The sequence below is a fragment of the Hyalella azteca genome, unplaced genomic scaffold (assembly GCF_000764305.2).
Source record: "Hyalella azteca isolate HAZT.00-mixed unplaced genomic scaffold, Hazt_2.0.2 contig5073, whole genome shotgun sequence".
Taxonomy (NCBI): domain Eukaryota; kingdom Metazoa; phylum Arthropoda; class Malacostraca; order Amphipoda; family Hyalellidae; genus Hyalella; species Hyalella azteca.
The window spans coordinates 150,442-172,631 of NW_025935277.1; the positions used below are offsets into that span (position 1 = coordinate 150,442).

Here is a 22,190-nt window from a genome sequence, read left to right on the forward strand (position 1 = left end):
TTTGCTTCATTCTACCGCGTATCAGCATCTTGGACCTATTCTTTAACATCTTATCTCATTAACATTTGAGTTCAGTCGTTTTCGTTGGCTTTTGAAGTGCCTTGATAATAATTCTATATTTCTCTCTCATCATCACAATATAATCATGAACCCATTCATTAAGTGAAGCTCCCATGTTCTAACTAGTTTTGTTCCGATTCTTGCTTCTTTCTATTTATGGTGTGTTGTTCTGTGCGGAATTTCCTGGCGCCAGAGGTTACTTACCTGAAGTTATAATGGGTATACATCAGCTATAACTAACAATAACTTCATCCACATCGGCTGCATGAAGGTGCTTGAGTTGCCGTTGGGTGGCATCAATCTTGCGCAGTTGATTCTCGTATTGTGTGACGCTTATTTTATCGGAGTTGTCATGTTGTTCTTCACTCTTGCGATCTTCTACTGAACACCAGCGGTTGGAGTACGGTAACTTAAGCTCTCTTATTTGCGCTCTTCACTAACATCGGGGGCGTTGTTCTATTATATTCATATATAGTTTTGAAGAACGTTTTTCAATTTGATAGCGTATTTAACTTTCTTCTGTAAAATAACGAAAATTAACTTAACACTCTGATATCTATTTTGTTGAATTTGTCGGAGCTGTGAAGATTGTTAGCTAGTTCGAGGTGAGAAAATACTATTGAACGAGAGATGAACGCCGTTCCAGCTTACCAAAGTTACTGAGTTTTGCACGTGCATATCTCGAGTTTCTGTATAAATCATGCGTTTGATTATACGCTTTGACTTGATAACTACGCTAGATAGAGTAAGTGAGGGTGATGTTCTTGGTACTGCAGGGTGCTGGTGCAGACTGTGCTGGTGCTGCTGCTGGTGTACTGGCAATGACAGTTACTGCTCTTCCTAACTCACACAACTCGGCTAGCTCTTCACATTCCACAGGTCAGCCTTCTATTTTATTAGCAGTCGCTGCTTAATCTCGACATGGTCTATGGATAATCTTAACTTCCTATCGTGTGGTGTACACTTCTGGGACGATACAGCAAAATTAAATTTGGTGAAGCATTTCTTGTGATTGCATTGAAATGATAATGGCTGTTTTATCGCAGCTACTTGAGATGAACTATATCGTCATAATTTTTGATGTCATCAGTATGAAAGTAAGTACGAATTTGTATTGTTAATATGGCCTAGAGTCGAGACGTACACATCAATGCCTCCGTGATGAAGATAACGTTCGTATTCTCGTATAATGTTAATCCTCATCATCATTACGACTAAAGTTAGATAATTTATGTGCAGGCAAACGCTCCCTCAAGTTGCTGGCCAGTCGCAGCCCCCCCATCTCCAACCATGCTTCCCCCAACTTGATCCCCTCCTCGAGCCCCACTCCGTACGGCCCCAGCATTGAGTGTTCTTACGATCCTCTTTACGTGGACGACGCAGCCGCTGTTCTGCCTGAGACTTCTTACCTCACTGCCTCAGCTGCCATCGTAAGCGACCAAGCAGCGTTTGGTGGTCCCCTCACCAGTCAAACCGCAAGCAAAAGTCCCGCGAACTCTGATCAACATACAACAGATTTGGCACTCTTCACTCAAGATTTTCAAGAGTCAACAGCAGTTGATGATACTTTCTTCGGAATTTCAACTGCGGACGAAGTAACCGAGCCCGATTCAGTTCGTTTTGGTTCGGATAATTTTCAGAGCGATCCGATAACTGTCACTAATGATCTGAAGCAACAGAGTCCCGTGTTCAGCAAATCCATTGAAGACTCCATACCTTTATTTGACCAACAACAATCCTCGCCTCTGCTGAGCCAATCTGCAGCTGGTGTTTGGAACGTCAAGTCGAGTCTCGCAGCGTCTGTCAAGGTAACTGGGGCGATTATTGTTGCCGTGTAGGATGGCTGTGGAAAAACTCTACCAGTCGCTGTCAAGTCATATTTCATCTCCTCCGACTCTCCCACTGACATTTTCATTTTTCAACTAATTCGTAGCCTTCAGGCTCAATTTCACATTTTATTCTTTTAATTTTTCCATACTTTTTTAGCCATTATTTCAAGCAAACGTTATTGTCTGCAGAATTTGTTTAAAATAAACGATTGTCCTTCATGTTCGTGATGGCATTATCAAACGAGTTTTCGGTACTACACTAAGGTTTTAATTCAAGTTGCTACTATGTATCATCATTTTATTTGCCGTTGAATTGAACAAATTATTGATAAAAGAAATGAATCATTCCCTTGATACTTTCCTACATGTGTAAGGAATTTCCCTGCAAAGATCGTTGATAAAAGAGAGTTTTAAATTTTTCTTCTTAAATCAGATGTAACTTTTGTTTGGTTATTTGCTATGTATTATTTCTGAGCAATAAATATAATGAGACATCATGCAATTTGTACTATTATTTATTATTTGACTTATTATTGATTAGTCGCACATAGATGTTACTATCGATTTTAGTATTATTAATAATTAATAATAATATTGTTAGAATTATTAGTGTTGACCTATGGTTATTATGAGCAGGACACGCCTACAAAGAAGGCGTGTACAGAAGAATTATTGTCGCCTGAGCCGCTGACCCTGGAACAATACCTCTTCCTTGACTCGTCGTGTGACAGTGGGAGTCTGGACCTCTTCGAGGACATCCAACAGCAGAGCTCATCTCCCAGCCTGGATGAAAGCATGGACTTCATCAATAACTCACCTTTCTTGAAGGTGAGAAGCCGCTCTTGTAGTAGTCAGCTGCAATTAACATGAAAACCACGGCATAACTCCGCTAATCTTCAATTGGTGATTAGCTCTGAACAATTTTCAGAGGTAGTTTTTCCGTGACATTCATGATGCATTCTTGGCTAAATTTGCAGATATCTGGAAGTTTGTTTTATTGACAATTTTCTTGTTATTTTTTTTTATTATATCGAACATTTCTAATTCGTAAACAACGTTTAGAATGCGTCAATCATTCATTATCAAGTTACAAGACGTACCGAGTGATGAGATTTGGATCGACATAAGTACAAAATCATGTAAAGAGGATACTACTCAGAAATCAATTTGGCTGACGGCTGGAGTCCCATACTTAATGGTGAAGACCTCATTAACTTTGTCGCATTCTTCTTCAGACTGAAGATTTCCTTGATGACGATGACATGGACAACGGGGCCCCTCTACTCCACCTCAGTGAAGATGAAAGCCTTATTATGTGGAGCCCTGCAGCAGAGGAAGCCTGCTGCAGCAACAGCAGCAGCAATGACGGCAGCGTAAGCTGCAGTCACGGCAAACGCAGCATCGAATCTTGCGACAACGTCTTCAGCCCCGACAGTGGATTTGAAGGTGGACTCTTCACCTCTGCTGGAGATCGGTGGGGCATTCGTTTTGTTTGACTTTTTAGTTTCATGTTAAGTTGAATATTATTGTTCAGAGGTATTTTAATGCTAAAATGAATTGTAATAATTCTGAATAAATTCTGTAAACTAGATGCTTTTTGGACTTTGCTGTCTTGGACATCATAACTTTAGTTGACGATAACAATTACACTTGCTCAGCAGGTACAGTAGCACGCATGAAGACCACTCGTCCCACAGGGACTCGGTGCGCCGTAGCTCCTTCTCTGAACTCCTACACCTGAGCATCAGCTCCCCTCAGAGGGGGCAGGACGCTCCTGCGTCTTGTATTGACCCCAACACAGTCTGGCCGGGCCTGGTGCGCCATCAACCGCCTCAAGGTGCAAAAATTTCTGTTCCATTCTTTGTTTTCCTTTGCTTCATTATTATTTCTTCTCGCTCCGGATGTCAAATTTATAGCTTACACTTCGTTGTCCAAATTTTTAAGTTCTCGTTGAAATATTGAAAATGTATACATAAGTGGGAGCACCAAAGAATTATGTACTGGACATGAAGTAAGAATTGTTAGTACTGTAAATTATTCCGCGATTCAAATTCGTTCATATTTTTATATTAATTGAAACATTGCTTGCAAATTATTCTGTTCATTATGAGAACAAATAGGATAGAAGTTTGTAGAAGACTGAGCCATTAAAGAACTATGACCAACGTAACCTCATGCTATTTTTACGTATAGAAGACAAACTCCTGGACTTCGAGCAACTACTGCACGAAGACGACGACGAGGATGAAGAGGAGCCGACCTCGTCGCCCTCATTCGCGTCCGTGCTGGCGAGGGGCGGCCCCAGGGACGGCCCCTTCCGTAACGCTTGCCCGTCCTCCTCGAGCGGCCAGACGCCCCCTGCGTCAGCGCGCTTTCTCCCCGCCCGTAAGACCGACCAAGAGGAGCCTAAATATCGCGCGTCCATTGGAGCTCCGACCTCAGCTACGGCTGTGTCCACCTCCTTGCTGGTCATGCCGACGTCTGACAAACCGCCCAATGAACCACCGGTGCCGACCATCAAGCGACCTCCATCGCCGTTCAATGCCTCCGTGCAAGTGAGTCTTCCTAAATTTTGTATTTTTTCTCAATAGACATTGCCATATTTTTGCATTGGTTGCGACAGGATCAAGTGAATGTGTGGTACCCCGAGCAAGCGATGTGTGGCAACGGATTTTTTTTTATACCTTCTGCCCACTCAACTGATAACTCCTTATGTTATTGCCCCACTAATTTTGAAACGAATATTGAACTCTCGAAGGGATGGATGGATGCTGCCGTGTTCTCCCTGCAATTCTTTTTCATTGTGACTGAATTGCATTCATAAGACAATGAACTTTTTTGTCAAATAAAGTATGTTCTAAGTTGGATAAAGTATTTAGTAATTCTAGGCACGTCAACTTGATTTATTTATGTACCTGAATAAAAAAAATTCTCACGAATTTCATGCAATTTTCTGCATATGTCAAATTGTCAACGATTGTCAAATTGTCCCGTGTTGAGGTATACTCTCTGGGTTCCCTCTTGATTGTCATCTCCCAGTGCCTATACTTTCAAAAAAATTTAAGAGATCGTAAGTTCATCAGCCAATCGTTGACGGCCTTTCAAGTAAAATTCACCAATCATAGACAAGAAAATAGAGCGTAAATACTTACGTTCACTTAGCGAGTTTTGAAAGTATGGCCCCAGGTTCCTACGTTGACCTGATGTCGTCAGCATTAGTGGCCTTGTCTGTTCGTGGCACATGATATTGCATTAATTCTTATTTACTTTTATTTATAACCTGCACTTAATTTTATGCCATGTTCATGTTATGACGATAAATCAGGTCAGATGCTAGCCTATTGCCGCAATGTCGTCGTTATTATGTTTTTTATTACCTCAACAATCTATTAACTTAATTGCGATGAAAAGGCAGAATATCTTGTGGTTACTTTGACTCCAGAGTTATTTCGTGTTGAAGTCACTAATTTTGGTTTATGCAGATAATTTTATGCGCGTAAATCAGAAAAATTAAATTGAATTTGCCCCGTTGATATATTCCATGCTCAGTTCTGAGTTATTTTTTATTTTTAAACTTTAATAATAAGAATTACGAAAAAACTGCAATTAAACTTTCTAATTCCCTCATAATTTTTGCGCCTTCAAAGCATTTTATTTTTGATCGTCACGTAAATGATCAACAATTGATTTTGTGTGGCGTATTTGTCTACGATCAACGTGATTTCCGGCGTCTCCCATTAGCTCTTAGTCAATTAAATATCACCGACATTCTTTATCTCTGCGGCTAGTACGGTAATTCAGGTGCCCATATTTTACTTGGTGTTCCGAAATGCTTTTGTGGAGGTCACCGCACCGGATGTTGATCATCTATAGTGATCACGACTTCTGGGCTCATCTCATGTGCAGCTGGTGACCTGCAAGCGCATGTGTTCTGCGCCCTCCGCTGATGAGGGTAACGCCGGTAACGTTATCCTGAGAAAACCTGTCAAGAGTGGCCGCCCTCTGGTCAAGCCTAACATGCCCTGCGTACAGCAGCTGCTGGTGAGCAATGAAGGACCCGATAAAAACTCGCGCGATGGCCTTAAAAAATCCTTCAATTCAGTCCTTAGGAACCTGCTAGTGTCCGGTCGTGACTTTAGCAAGGAACACTATGTGCTGCCTCCCTCGTCTCCCCCTACGCGAGCCTGGTCCCCGCCGTCATCGTCGTCTTCATCAAAGTGTTCATCCGCTGACTCCGACTCCGCCGACGATACACGTGATAACTCGTCGCCCAATTCCCCCGTCCGCGCATCACCTTGTATCCTCCATCGACCGTTACCATCTCCTCGCCTCCCTAAATCCTCAATTGCGAACGAGTCTCCAACAGTGTCGTCGTCTGCTCAAGAATGTGCGGACTTTAAGCAGGAGGATGGCGGCTCTAGTTTACCATCCTCAGCTTCATCTACACTCTTGCTACGCTCAACTTCCTTAGGCAGGATGAAATTCCTCCGCCTCGCCTCTCCTCCAGCGATTGGCTCTCTGTATGCCACACTATCGCCCGACGGACGCCTACAGCTGTGCACTCAACGCGCCCCTGCTAAGGTATCCGCAATCCGTGTGCTTCTCCATCTCGCATCCCTCCGCTTACGCATGCTCAGCTGTGTGACATCCTCCAAACGACCCTTGATTCCCGTGGATGATTTTATGTCGTATTTGTTATTAGCAGTGTGCATGATATTGCTTCCCGATTAGTTATTTCACCTTGCACAGTTTACCGGTTCATTAGTTGTAGCTCGAGTGATCTGTAGCATATACGTGGTACCCGATTTCAATGTGTGTGAATCAAAGACATAAACTTACAGTACACGTAAAAACATTCTAACGCGTGGCACTGACCAATAAAAGTTTTATGAGGTAAAAAGGCTAATTGTGCACGTAAGTGAAAGAATGAAAGATTTGGTCATGACCCAACACATATTGGTGTATGAATACAGTCGATAGTTGTCACATGAAACGTTAGACTATATTTTCTCATGGCCCAGTTTCTTTCTGTGAGATTGATATTTAAATTAGCGGTTTCCTGTAAATTTTTTATGTGGTAGATTTTTTTACTAGAATTATTTAGATCTTAGTTTAGCTGTTGATCATAATATTTCATAATAATTATTGAGCACATGTTTTTAAGCTTCCGCAAATAAGCAAATCGCATTTTTGTGTTCACTTATTTCTATTATATGTTATGATTTTAATGAAGCTTGGCTAATGAGGTTTTGATGATGAGTCAAACATGTTACTTTTTTACCGTTCCTTCTTTCAATTTGTTCAAATGTTAGGCTTCAGTAAATTTGAGGCTCATTATGTTGACTCATTTTCATTTATGCTTTTTTTTAGCCTTCGCCATAAGAAGCGCGGCTTTGTTACAAGACACGACCACGCTTAAGCTAATACTATTAATTTTTTTACCGGCGTTCAGTGGCTTCAAGTGTAATTTTCTACCGCAAATTTCACGTCTTATACTGCCTGATAGTACTACAAATTTTGCGTTTGAACGAATTAAACTATATTTATGCTGATTAAAGAATTTATTGTTACAGATGACTCAGTCTGTGTTGCTGGGAAGCCCCGTGTGCCGACAGACCTTCAAGTCGAGCACGACGCCTGAGACGAAACCTACCGCAGCCATCATGACGCCCTGCACCGTTCACTACTGCGGCGCAGCCCCCGACAGCACCCAAGTCCTTAAGTTGAAAGGTTGCGGATGCAAGAAGCTCCTTGTCAAAAGACATGCTAAAGACACCACTGGCAGTGGATCAGAGAAGCCGAGTAAGCGGCAGTTTTTGGTCGCAAGAGATACAGCGTCCAGGTCAGGTCCATGGCTGACGGTCTCGCCCAATGGCTGCTGGACAACAACTGCGTCCGGGATCAGGCACAACGCGACTTCTCGCTCAGGATTAAAGGAGCCCGAAATTTGCGCCTCCCGGAGTGGACAAATCCAAAGTCGACATTCAGAGTGCCTTTACATGGAGGACTCCTCTGGCCCATCTGTAACCATCGTACCTTTTCTCTAAGATTGTTATTTTAAACAGCAATCGGATTTCTGTCACCGAGATGCTTGCTGTGCAATGCAACAATATATAGTGTAGAAATAATCAGTTGCTTACGATGACCTTAATTGTGACGACAAAACTGTTCACAATTCTATGCTGGATAACCGAAAACGAAAATTATTTGTCTTGCCTGTGAATGAGGTTGCGAGTGGCCAACACTCGGTCGGTTTTGTGAGATGAAATTTACCGCTTACTCTGTAATGGATTTTTAGTTAAGAATGTTCATTTTCTTGTAAATAATCTCATAATTCAACCCTGGATTTCGAGGAATAATAGAATGGCTCACCCTTCAGTTAGTGCCATAAATAAGTTATTTTTTATGAACGTTTGTATCGTCTAGACTTAATGAGCAAGAGTGAGACATCAAGTTCTTCGAAGATTTCGTATTTTGGATACATATCTAAAGCACTGCAGCATACCAATAATGCAAAGCTTTCATTTTCGTCGACCGAAATGTCTTCTTGTAGGAATAATTCGTCGAAACAACTTACGCTCATGAGATCGCAGTTCATAATACAAGTTGGAAAGCGTTCATACACGGTGACGTAATTTTTTAGCCAATTAGTATTTCTCCTTTATTTTCGGTTCGGTTTGAAGTACATTAGCTACGCGATTCGTGTTGCAGTCCACAGAATTCGGGAAATTTCGCATGAGATTTGGTGTTGACTAGTGTATGTTCTTATCTTTTAGCATGTTGCAAGTTGCCGAAATGAATGATGAGTTCACGATTGTAATGCTTGCACAGAGCTGCTCAATAAAATGCGCATGCTCGCAATACCAACACAGGGTCTTAGAATGAGAAGAGCATTTTCCCCCGCATATCGCTAAGCACTTAAAGACTTGAGAATATTTTGCTTGTATGAAGTCGTAATGGAAGTTGAGTACCGTTGCACTGTTAGTCTTAAACTTTAGTATAATAATCTGTAAAAATATTTGTTGTACGTTAAGATAAATGCGTACGCAATGCCGTCGAGCTCGTACCAGCCGACGTCAGGAAACTATTTTCCACATTGCGTATCAGAGAATTTTAAATGAAACTGGGATAATACATGGGCAAACCGTTTGTATTTTTTTTTTAAACACAATGCCTTAGTACTCAGTCACATTGCATTAGAACCTTGAAGATCTTGGCCTGCCGGTATATTTTGAATCACGGTGCACCTGCTTGCCTTGCTTCATCCTCCTCTCTTTCTTTTGACGAATTTTCTCTCTTATGGCTGCAGTCGTCCTCACACCCTTCTTGAGCTGCAGCCTGCCCACGAACACAGCAAGTTTTAACACGTTGACTACGAATTGGTACATATGCGTACCACGAAATGTATTTCTCCAGGACGTAGTGGTACATAATTCAGGTTGCCTAAAATCGGCCAAATCCGAGAACAAAAAAGGCCGATAATTTAATGTATACTAGTTTATTTGTAGGTTCCGCTATAAAAATTCCATTTATTCTCTTTTTGCAGTATTTAAAATTTAATTAGAAAATACCCCTATCATAAATTTTAGCCGGCCAACGCAATTGAGAAAAACTAAATCACGGAATTTGTCCGGAAAAAATGACCGTCTGGCAACCCTGCTTAAAAAAAAGTACAAAAAAATGAAATAATTGTACAAGATGAAGTAATCGTAGTCAACGTGTTAAAGTAATCTCTTACCGGCAATGGAATACGTCAATACGCATTTAAAAATACGTTACGTTTTTTGAACTACTTTTCACCCAAACATGTGTATTAAAAAAACTAAAGTCGTTTCGCCACAACAAGATTAACGTTTTTATTTTGTAAATTCTTCGAGGTATCACTGACCTTCTGTTGTATGCGGCCTCAGGCACGCCTTCATCCTGTAGCCCTTGCGGCAGGGGCGCAGACCCCCCACACATAAGTACCAAGTAAAGCTTCTTTGCCTTCGTAGAATTAGGATAGTCAACAACGACGCCACCTGTGAATCCAGCCTTCGTGGCTTGCTTGACTATGAGTGACACCTGCTGGTCGCTCTCTGGGTAGAACTGAAACACTGCCCTGCTGCCACGACTCTGAGGAAACGAAACTCATTTAAAACTCGTTGAAACGTGACCCATTCCTACATCAATACGAGAGTGGAACTATTTTCAAGGACGCATTTTCATCATGAGGTATTGGTCAATGCAACAAATAAAAATTCGTTACAAAATTTATCTAAGAGGTAACGGCGTACGTTAACAATCCACAAATTAAATGTAGTATTCAAGCTAAGAAAAAGACGAGGGAACGGATAAAAAATGTTTTGAAATATAGAACGATTAAGGATTTTTTCCATCAAATGAATCAAATTAAAGACTATAATTTATAATAATAATGATAATATCGGTTTCTGCGTTTATTAGGCCGTAGGAATGTCGCCGATTCTTAACATCGCAGAACATTCACATCTTGATAATCCTCTCACTTTAAATCCTATCACAATCATGCTTTGAAATTTGTCATGGATTAATTCGGTCAGTAACTTTTATTATTGATTTAATGATCAAGGCTTCACGAGCGAATTATCTAATTTCAATTGGATTAAAAAAAATTAGCTACACTAGATAAGATAATCAATCGAAAATTTATTTTCAAAATTATAAATTTCTAATGAATAGCATATAACCTATCCGGCGTGCATCAAGAAGACAAGCAAACTGATAATGCTAGCTGTAAATTATTTTACTTTAATGAGGTGTAAAACATCTAAGTCCCAATAACTGAACAAAACACCACAAGGTCTGCTCACCATAAAATTGAAATACATCTAGTTAATAAGTAATCTATTGAAGAGCCAAAATCGAGCATTTTTTTCCAAATTAACCCGCAAAAAAATCAACTGTGAGGATTAAAAGTTAAAGCCAAATTCGAGCATTTATTTTCCAAAGTAACCCGCAAAAAAATTAACTGTGAGGACTAAAAGTAAGTTATACAAATGTATTCACCTTCCTAGCAGCTTGTTCGCGTTCCCTTTTCCTGTTTTCTACGAGCGTCTGTTGGCGCTCCCACAGAGCCAACAGACGCCGTCTCTGTTGCTCGTCCGCTTGTCTCTGTTGTTCTCTGTGCTGGCGAACAGCTGCCGTGCGTGCTTCTTCCGCTGAGGCTCGACACGCGCTGTTCTGAGCCTAAAATGTTAAAGAAATAAAGACTCAATGTGCCGATTTCAAAAGTACTCTGCTGCGAAGTCAACAAATAATTTCAAATTCTTTAAATTTATCTCTACAGTAAGATTTGAAAAATTCCGATGTTCTCTTCCACGGCATCGCGAGATAATTTAATTTCGTTCCAGTTTCTTTCAAGAAATCTTGACTATTTTCAAAACATTGCTATTTATACTAATATATAGGAAACGGCCTAATTTTATTAATTCACAAAATCAAGCTCACGGCCCCGTCGAACATGGCGGGGCGGAAGGGCACTCCGTGGCCCAGGTCACTGAGCAGCATGTCTCCCTCAGCACTGCGTTCAAGGGCAACATCTGGAATGCTGCATAATGTGACTAACAAACCTAAAAAATACAATGTTCATTGGTACGCTAGCACTGCACCATGAAATTTTAATATGCGGGCTAACCAACATCAGTCTTGGTTTTAGTTGATCATTTAAATGTTGTTCAGTTGATCATTTAAATCATTTAAATGTTTTTGTCAATAGTACCAGCACCTCATAGTTATGCGCTATTGTTTTCAATTCAACTTTGTCATCTGTTACAAAACTAATTCGTCAACTAAGTCAAGTCCTCAATGATTAATATTTATGGTGATTGTAATGTGGCTCAAAATCAATAGAAGAGCTAAGCTGAAGTTGCTTGCAGCACATATTGCGTTGGCGTGACGAGACAAAGCTGAGAGGACATGATTAGAATGAATGCAATAATAAAAATAATCACCAGCGACTTCAAACTCAACACCAAATGACAGGCGAGGACAAAATGATGCCGTAAAACACAGACGCACTCATATGCCCAGTCTGATCTGAATAAAGATGCTCAAATAGGTACTTTTTCAGATGAAATGTTCACAAAAAATTGGTTTGCCTTATGCTGGAATAATGAAGAATCAGCTTTAGTGAAGGATTGGCAAAAATTTACCTAATCTTAAATGTTGTTAATCTTACGTGTATCTTAATTGCATTATCTGATCAGCAAATTTTTCATACAAATTTTATTATTTACACTAAAGAAATTAGCAAGGATGATGAAAATAAGGCAGAAATACATCGAATAAAAATGCTCACCCAGCATGGCTTGAGAAATATCCAACCCAACCCAGAAGTGTCCTTGTTCTGTGATTGCTTCCCCTGACAGCCCCGAACCACATCCCAAATCAAGCAATATTGAAGGCTGGTCGGGAGGCAAGGCAAGCAGCTCAAGGGCCCTCACACTGCATTGACTCTGAACGTCCATTATTCTGGTGCTGATAAAACATAAAAATTGTAGAACATCAAACATCATTTGGTACTTTTAAAGTTATACAATGAGGCACATAAAATTAACAACTATCATGAATAACATATGAAATGAATGACAATCATGAATAACAAATGCCCCAACACAATTTTGAAACCGAATGCAAATTGATTTTCTGATGCAACATAATCAAAATAGGTATGAGCATACATATCGCTCCAATCCATATGATGTTATAGTGACCAGAATATATCTTATTCAGCACATGTCAACAAGATCTACTAAAATTTTATAGTACTTACTTTCGTGTATATTTTTGAGCTTCTTCTTCATTGTAAAACTGAAACAAATAAATTAATGTCAGAAAGAAGCAAACATGCTGTTAACATTGATTTAAATGCTGTTAACGTTGAGGAACTTTAAAGCATCTCACTTATCATATATACTTATTAAATAAATTATAATTTGACTACAAACATAACTCAGAAACGCTTTCAGAACCAAAAGGTCCACTCGGTCCTATAAAATTTATGGTTTACAAAAGCCTCTTCACATTGATTGCTAGGTTAAAGAACTAGATATTGTATATAAAGAAGCATATTTTAAGTCTAGAATGGCCCACAAATCATTTAGAAAAACACTTGCTTCATGAGGAATTGCTTGTCATGACAAAGTTTCAAGGCTTGAGGGCATCGCATGCCATTTTGCTTTGAGCAATGTACAGTGCAATGTCTGACAGCAAGCTCCTAACTCTCTTGTTGTCATAACTGGTAGTCTGTGCAGCATTGAAGAATTTTGCAACCTATGTGAATAAGATATTGAATTGCCAAATTCTTTAATTTTTAATTTACTTGGTACATCACGATTGGTGTAGATTGTATTGAATATGTGTACATTGTATTGTACGGTATTACTCAGCCAACTTTGAGAAAATGGCAACTTCACCATTTTTGGTACTACTTCAACATTGATACTTGGTAAAGTTATACTTCATTCTAAATATGAAATAGAAGAAAATAATTACATTTTATATTATTTATTAGAAATTAACTTTACATTGAATATAAAAAATTTATTATATGACTATTTGGCTTTGATCTAAAATTGAATTACCTAAATTCCCAACTTTGGTCAGTCAAAAGTCCATTCCCCAGGTGCTGAAATCACTACCACCCTGGTTTTGCTGTGGGGGTAGTGCAGACCAAGACCAGGCATCCTTTGCCAAGACCAATAACCACTGCCAATCCTAAAATTGCACCATGATAAGCCTTTGTCCAATTTTTTGCTGAATAAATTTTGAAAAGGGCATTGGAATCATAAGGAAATAGGAATGGCAAAATAGGCCAGATTTACAGGCATTTTGTCTGATTTACAGGTCACTGCTGCCAAATTTTCCCAATTAGGTTGCACATACTTTTAACAATAATGTAGGCACTAAATGCAGAAATGCACCCAGTTTTCAGTCATATCTCATGTGAATAATTATTACTATCATAAAATCCAAAATATTAATAGAATATCTTCTTGATACTTGAAATAATGATGTTTCATTGGTCATTAGTTGTTATTTAAGAATAACATATATACCTGCTAAAAAACACATCCATAATAAAAAATACATTGAAAGTCACTTCTGAAAGTGGTAGCAAGCCAATCTGAAAAATTGGGCAAAAGCTAATATGCTATCCAAAATATGACAATTTTTTAAAATTACCAATAAATAAGTTTTTACCAGAAATTTTTCTAAAATCAGGTCCAGCAGATTTGAGATTGGCTTGCTAGAAAAGTTATCCATGCAAATATCAAAAAAGCATGATGGCTCCCCAGGTCTCATAGAGTGGCCATAGTCATCAGAATATTGACAACTTTTGCTGAAATTAACAATGAATTTTTTAGACTTTACCACAACTGGCGAGCTAAACTAATAGGTCATTTATCTTTTTCAATGACTGCCAATTAGTGAGAAGGCAATTTTCATGCCGCCACCAGGAGCCAACAGCCCCAACAAGATAAACTTATGATCTACAAGCGCATTATGAGTGGATGTAAAATGTTCAGCTCCGCGACAACGTAACTATCATGTAGAGGTATTGAAGCTTGCAAAAATAACCGGACAGATGACGCCAGTGTTTTTCCACTTACAAGTTAGAACCAAACTTTCTAAGGAAATTTTCTGCGTGTTATATTTTAATTTCAACCTTGACATGTAAGAGCCTATAGGTCTGTAATATATTGTAGTGTTTTTATGCATGATGCACATGCATTTTAACCAATTACATAAATCTGAATGTTTGTATGCAAAATATTATGACGTTTGTGTGCATGAAATTCATGCACTTCAACTTACTATACACAACTGAAAGCCTGTATGCAATATATTACAATGTCTGTATTGATGATACACATGCACTTTGACACTTAAGAGAACAGAGATCAGTAACACTAAGGTGACTTTGACACTAAAGAGATCAGTAACAAAAATTTCTTGGTCACTGCAAATTTTGGCTCAAATTTTTGTATAACTCATGAATCAAGGTGAAATGGAAAAAAAATTCACAAGCTAAACATCACCGTTAAGTTTTATGAAGTTTCATCGAGCAATATATTTCATACAGGCTTTCAAATGTGCGTAGTAAGTTCAAGTGCTTGAATTTCATGTACACAAATATTGTAATATTTTGCATACAAACTTTCAGATTTACATAATTGGTTAATATGCATGAGTATCATGCATAAAAACACTGCAACACCTAAAAGCTCTTACATGTCAAGGTTGAAATAAAAGTATAACATGCAGAAAATTCTAAGTGAAAAAAAAACACTGGCATCATCTGTCCAATTATTTTTGCAAGCTTCAATACTTTCATATGATGGTTACGTTGACCCAGAGCTGAACATTTTACATCCCCTTGTAATACCCTGGTGGATCACAAGTTTGTTGAGTCGGGCTACTGTGCAGAAAGTAGGTGAATATTGCAAGATCTTTGGCCACACATTGGCAGCAAAATTAACTCATTCTGAAGATCTTGCCAACACATTGACACATTTAGATTGAAATTATTGCATATGAGAAATAACTTTAAAATTACTGGAAATCTGAAGGACTGCAAGTGCATGCAGTAAGGTTTCCGGTACACTGGAAAGATCAGGATGCAGTGAAGCTTGTCAGTTAGGTTGTGTGTGTTTCACTGTGTGGATAGTAAAGGATGTACTATCAAAGTAGCTTGCAGCACTTTCTTATTAAAAATTATCCGGCTACAGATCTTGAAAATGGCCGGCAATGCTTTTGGCTGAAAAACCATATCTTGGCAACATAGTGGCAAAGCAGAGAGTTTTCTAGACTCTTCCTCAAGTTCATTTTTTAGTCTTATAAGTAGACCAGTAAAGTATCTTGGATACCAGAATTATCATACATAAGAAATCTGTTAAAATCTTGGGTAAATGAGGAAATTAAAAATGAACTGATTCTAAAAAATAACTGGTTTGCCACTATGCTTGGCGACACTGCTTGCACCCTCTGCACCCTGGGAGTCGAGCTGTTGGCTCCAGTTGGCAGCATGAAAATTGCCTTCTCAGTTTTCACTAGTTGGCAGTTGTTGAAAAAGATAAATGACATAATAGTTTAGCTTGCCAGTTGTTGTAAAGTTTAAAAAATTGGTCATTAACTTCAGCAAAAGTTGTCAATATTCTGACAGTCTGACAACTATTGCCACTCTATGAGACCTGGTCCCGGTCTGGGGGCGGGGCAACACCCCGGCCAGGGGCCTGATGCCCTGATCAATGATCATTCAAAATTTCTCTCAAATATGTCACTTGAGGATTCATTCATTATTGAGGTTTCATCAATAAGTAATAAAATGTCAATCTTGCTTACTAGAAGCAATGTCTTACAAATTATTTCTTAGAAAATAGAAACTTACAATATCAGGTGGTGATTGATGCTCAGGTCGCCTTGCTGTCATTTTACCCATTGTGGAAGATATTGAAATTTGAAACCAACTTTTCTGAAAATAGAAAGTGGCAAATAAAAAGGAATAGGCCTATTCAACAAAAAATTTTAGTTTGCACCTCAAACAGCCCTAAACTAAACTCTAATAGACTAATTCAAAAGAACTGCAGGGCTCATGAAATAGGATAACAATGGATCATTTGCTTTTATATAAAATTTTGAAAAAATATGACCTAGAGGAAAAATACAGTTCACCAATACTGAATACAGTAGACAGGTTGAGGCTCCGTTGAGCTTAGAGCACTCACTAGCCACTCTGCAGACGGCAGTCGGCACTCAGCACAGCAGTAATGAGCGAGGGCTGCAGGAGTCCCCGTAGTGAGAAGTCCCCCTGCAGGCCTGCACTACGGCTACGCCACTGCACTGCGAATCGGTTTTCCGATGCCGACCGCCAAAAATGGATTTCAGATTCGTAATCTACACCCCAAAAAACATATAATTAAAAAAAAAAAACACCCTTTTTTTGGATGTAGTTAATCTGCAATAATACCCTATTTTCTCAGTTTTATTCGGCCATTTTTCAGGCGCGTTGTTTACATTTGAATTGTTTAGACTTCACCTTCGGACATAAATGCGAAAGGCTTACAGCAATACGACAGTTTTCCGACTGTGCAAGATTGCGTTGCTTGACTAGAATATTCTAAGTGAACTCTAACTACCTTACAACGTGAAGGCAGTTGCGCAGCGTATAAGTATTGTAGTGATTCACGAGTATCATTAGAACGAAACAGTACCTATTTTTATACTTCCTTATGCTTTAATTATGTAAAATTCACCTGGAAACCCTCTGTGCGTCAACATAAAATAGAGCAAATAAAAAGGAAATATGATCGACATTGTAAGCCAGTTGATCATGACCAGTCTTAATATCTATAATATCTTATAAAAAAAATATCTTATAACATCTCACATATTTCCTTCCTGCGTTTTATTAGCATTTCGCTTGTTTTGATTCGACGGTTTATTAAACGGTCCAGTATGTATTTCCTAGCACTATTATTCTCTAACTACCGGAATAAATTTTAACCTATCCTGCATCAACTCTCCTGATTACCCTATCTATCTGGACCTCGTTAACCTTCCACAATGACTCTGGAGGCTTCCTGAAATTTGTGACATAATCCTCTAGAGTGCGTTAAGTATTGTTTTGTGTCAATTACTATTCCCTATTTCACTAACGATCTACACTAAATTTTGAAGTCCAATTTACAATGCAATGTAATTGGTTTATTTTCTCGAGATAAAAATTTTAAATCGTAAATAACGCCCTAGATCTACGTATATTCAACTCATAGATTTTTACCAAAAACACACTCTGTTACGATTATTGCCTTCCAATTTCATGTTCCGGCTTCTTTCTAAATTTGTTACTTTTTTGGCTACTATTGTAATTTTTTTAATGGTGTCACTTGAGCTTCTTTCTAATCGGCCGGCCAAGTTCCTTCGGTCAAGGGTTTCTGAATGTCGCAACTTATGTCGAGGACGCCGATTTCGTTGCACCAAAAACGCTGAGGTACGATCGAGGTGGATGCCACTGTATGGCGGTTGTAGGCTTGTTGCAGATCTCGCTCCATAACTACTTTTATATTTAGGAAAAAATGTAAAGAATCCATGCTAACGAATCACTTCTTCTGTTGGCAACATTAATTTCCGGTAGATCTCTCGCAGCTCACTTCTGCCCCCTCTCAGAGCTCACTCTCATACCGGCCGCTGCTCCGGCAGGATCGTGCAACATCACGTCAGCACCTTCATGGTGTTGACATCACTATAGAATAGAAGTGTCGGCGTTGAAGACATAGGCCNATGCAACATAAATGTTGCATGGCGCTGTGCGCAACACAAATGTTACATCTGTCTCTTATACACATCTAGATGTGTATAAGAGACAGCCCCCACACGGTCGCCAATTATGCTTCTCCATACATCGCGATTTATGATATAGCCGATGCGTCACATTTATCCCCATGCTATTATCGGGACGACGCGTCGTAGCACGTACTTCCGATGGTTGTAACTGGTGCCGAACCGAACATAAGCGTTAGCAGCCACCTGAACTACGCGTTCTAGCTCGTTATTATTATACATTAATTGGTAATACCGCGTCCATGATTAGTTGACGTGTTTCAATGAGTTATTTAAGGTAAAAGAACCTTTGCTGGCTGGACCCAACCTTAGTAGAATTGTAAAAGAGTTTGTAAAAACTATTTTTTACACCTCTAACACTAACCTAACGAGGTTTTCGTTAACTATCATGTCGCAGAATTGCGTTTATCTTTCTTGCGTCTAACAATTAGCAAATCCAATCATAGGTATATTCCGCGTCACGGGTACATTCCGAGACAGTAATTGTGCGACATTCTGTCGTACGGTGAATGAATCCATGGCGAACACACTGAAATTAAAAGAAAGTCTGCATCTGACAAAGAGCCAAGTGAATTGAAACTGGAGCAGCTATTGGAGCGGTTCCGGGCTCGGCAAACTGTGAGCATTCTACGATAACGTATATTATATAGGTGTCACGTGTGACTCTTACAACGTAGCCGTAGACGCCTTGTCCTGAACAGAGGGTTTCCATAACTGAACATTTCTTGCTCTGTGGATATTTCTTTCTGATACCATCTGTACAATCACAATTACCATCATAATCGACGACGATGATGCCAGGCCATCCGAATGCTTCTCCAAGAGCTCTAGACGTTCGGCTCCGTTGGGTTGATTAGACTGGAAGAATCTTTTACTCCTAATTGAATATATTTGGTTGACTTTGATTTCTTGAGCTCGGTATTGGCCTTCAATATTTATTTTTACTGTACGATTTAAAGCCTACGGTAAGTTATCGATTTCAGTTTATCCTCAGCAGAGTTGTATACATAAACATTCTACTGTCAGGTTGGTTTTATTGTTCCGAGTGGTCAAAAATGGCGCGATGGAGATTCTCTATACTGGCAGTATGATTTAACAAGGAGAATGACACAAACAATGATATCAACTCTTATATACTTAAAGACAGCAAATCCTACCCTAATACAGAGCTGGGAGCGGCGGCCAAGACTGGGGCACCGTACTGTCTACAGAAATCCTACGTGTCAATTGAGACGCAGTGATCAAAGAATTTCTTCCAAACTACCGAACAGATTTGAACGAAATTTTCCATATACATTCCTAACTACCAAACGGTGTTTTGTAGATTGTAAAAAATTTTTATTTTACCNACCTTAGTAGAATTGTAAAAGAGTTTGTAAAAACTATTTTTTACACCTCTAACACTAACCTAACGAGGTTTTCGTTAACTATCATGTCGCAGAATTGCGTTTATCTTTCTTGCGTCTAACAATTAGCAAATCCAATCATATGTATATTCCGCGTCACGGGTACATTCCGAGACAGTAATTATGCGACATTCTGTCGTACGATTAATGAATTCATTGCGAACACACTGAAATTAAAAGAAAGTCTTGCATATGTCAAAGAGTCAAGCGAATTGAAACTGTGAACATTCTACGATAACGTATATTATATAGGTGTCACGTGTGACACTTACAACGTATCCGTAGACGCCTTGTCCTGAACAGAGGGTTTCTATAACTGAACATTTCTTGCTCTGTGGATATTTCTTTCTGATTTCATCTGTACAATCACAATTACCATCATAATCGACGACGACGACGATGCCAGGCCATCCGAATGCTTCGCCACGAGCTCGAAACGTTCGTCTCCGTTGGGTTTACTTTCTCTCCTGGGAACTTCGTTTAATTAATCTTTCTTCTTCTCCTCATCCACGCTTGCGTTGTAGTCCTGCATGGATGTTTCGACAAATCCACAAGCTGTGGCTCTTCATCTGATTCAAGTTCTTCGTTCAAACTCCTTTTAAATTCCCTTCATCGCTCTTCTTCCCTTTTTTCCTAAAATTTGGGGTCGGATTGAATAATGAAGCTCACAGCTTGATCAGCTGTAATGATTTCTACTGCGAATACTGATCGATAGTTTTGAATGAATTGATAATATAATTTATTTATGACAAGTACCGTAAAAATAGGACACTGAAAGGAAATCCTCGGTGCTTTCATCTCTTTTATTTCTGAAGAATTTTATACTGTTTCAAGGCATGAATGTCCTGTCTGATAAAATTAAAGCTGGAGCTGCAATTAAACTTTCAACTTGTTACTATCAATGCACACATCAAATTTGACAAAACCGAATCTAATAGAATCTTATGACAAAAAAAGTTTAATATGAAGCAACGAAATGTTGGTACTTTTTAAGAAACTTGAACACAAAATAGCAAATTTACGAATAGAGGTCTCAGTTATTTTCTGGATTCATCATTAACTTTATTTAGTGCTGCAATAAATTGATGGATGTCATCGTCTTAAAATATTGAATAAGTAAGATTTAACACTGATCGACAATTTATATTCTGAGAAGAGGTGCATAAAACTCGCATGCATGAAGACATTCATTGATCAGTATTTTTACTTTTTGTGATCTAGCACTTTTTGTATACGAATCAAACCATTTACTCTTGAATTGATTATCCATGACAATAATTATCATTTATCATTGACTGAATGGAATACATTTTTATTCTGTGAAATGATGTGAGAAAGTAATTTTTTGGTAGTATAAACAGTAAAAGTGTTCGGGAATAATATCAATTATTACAAATGAGAAATTATCATTTTAGTACTTGTAATTAAATTTGGACTCATTCAATTTGCGTGAAGAGTTTTCCGTTTTCGTAAAAACTTTCCCTGACTTTAGGTTTCATCATTTTAATCTTCTGTTCGTTCATGTTTTAGAGAAGACTACACGGCTGGAGAAGGGCCCCGAGAAGACTACACGGCACAACGCGTTTGTACATACCAGTTCTGAAATACATGTGCGAAAAACTCTGTGTCTTTCATGCGTACAAATTTACTTGACTTGATGTACGTATCGATGATACGAAGCGTATCATCGATATACGCAGTCTAAACACGAATATCCTCTCGAGGATGACGTGCATTAAAGGTTCCAACCCCTGCTTGTGAGTTCCTTTAGAGTTTATACGCCTGGAAACGTGCAACAAATTATTGATTATTGTATTGTTATCGAGAGCTGAGCTACCCTAAAAGTTTCAGAGCGCTAGCTAATGGGAAAGTTGGTGAAATATCGATTGCAAGATTTGATCATCACAGACACGAAAGCGAGCTAAGAAAAACGTAGTAAAAATACATCTTATTATTATCGAAATACCATGGGACTAGATATGATCCTCCGGTGATATTAAACGATGTTTTGATAATTTAATTTCCGTCAAGCAAGATTCCAAGATTCGGAAACACGAAACTAATGTGGTACGTACAATTTGTACAGCGACGTACTAGTGTCATGAGTTTCGAGTTCCCGAATCGAAAATATTCGATTCTGCCCAGAGCTGGGCAGCGTTACTTTGAAATGTAGCGGCCGCTACCGCTACCGCTACGTGCTCTAAATGAAGCGGGCGCTACTGCTACCGCTACAATTGCTTAAATGTAGCACCGCTACCGCTACTGAAAATGTAGCGGCCGCTACATGTAGCGCGCTACTGCCCACCTCTGATTCTGCCATAGTTCCATGACCGTAATAACAGAGGTAATAGTTGAATAATTTTGAAGAGATCAGGCCTCATGGCTGAGACAATGGCTGAGTAGAGATATTCTACTTGCATGTGCATGTCATTTCCATTCAAAACGTGAAATTTCAATCATTTACTATGCGAAATTTTCTGTAAATTCGGTGCAATTTCTATAAAAAAAACGGCGATTACATAATACAAATTTT

General features: G+C 39.0%; 2 protein-coding genes across 2 annotated transcripts in view; one reads left to right on the plus strand and one right to left on the minus strand.

Annotated features, from left to right (window-relative positions):
- LOC108679329 overlaps window positions 1-9,038 on the plus strand; it is a 30,983-nt gene extending 21,945 nt beyond the window's left edge. Inside the window, exons 8-15 of the mRNA XM_018167932.2 lie at window positions 837-939; window positions 1,300-1,868; window positions 2,526-2,717; window positions 3,125-3,363; window positions 3,551-3,726; window positions 4,083-4,444; window positions 5,796-6,470; window positions 7,463-9,038. Coding sequence (XP_018023421.1) covers window positions 837-939; window positions 1,300-1,868; window positions 2,526-2,717; window positions 3,125-3,363; window positions 3,551-3,726; window positions 4,083-4,444; window positions 5,796-6,470; window positions 7,463-7,936 — 2,790 coding nt within the window. The 3' untranslated portion in view covers window positions 7,937-9,038. The remainder of the gene's footprint in view (window positions 1-836; window positions 940-1,299; window positions 1,869-2,525; window positions 2,718-3,124; window positions 3,364-3,550; window positions 3,727-4,082; window positions 4,445-5,795; window positions 6,471-7,462) is intronic.
- On the minus strand, window positions 9,022-16,564 carry LOC108679330 (probable 18S rRNA (guanine-N(7))-methyltransferase). Its single transcript, XM_047880255.1, has 7 exons — window positions 16,300-16,564; window positions 12,682-12,719; window positions 12,208-12,386; window positions 11,358-11,449; window positions 10,917-11,096; window positions 9,778-10,004; window positions 9,022-9,227 (listed from the first exon to the last, which is right to left on the minus strand). Exons 1-7 carry the CDS (start codon window positions 16,348-16,350, stop codon window positions 9,086-9,088), a joined length of 909 nt encoding a protein of 302 aa, XP_047736211.1. The 5' UTR covers window positions 16,351-16,564; the 3' UTR covers window positions 9,022-9,085.
- Window positions 16,565-22,190: the final 5,626 nt, after the last annotated feature.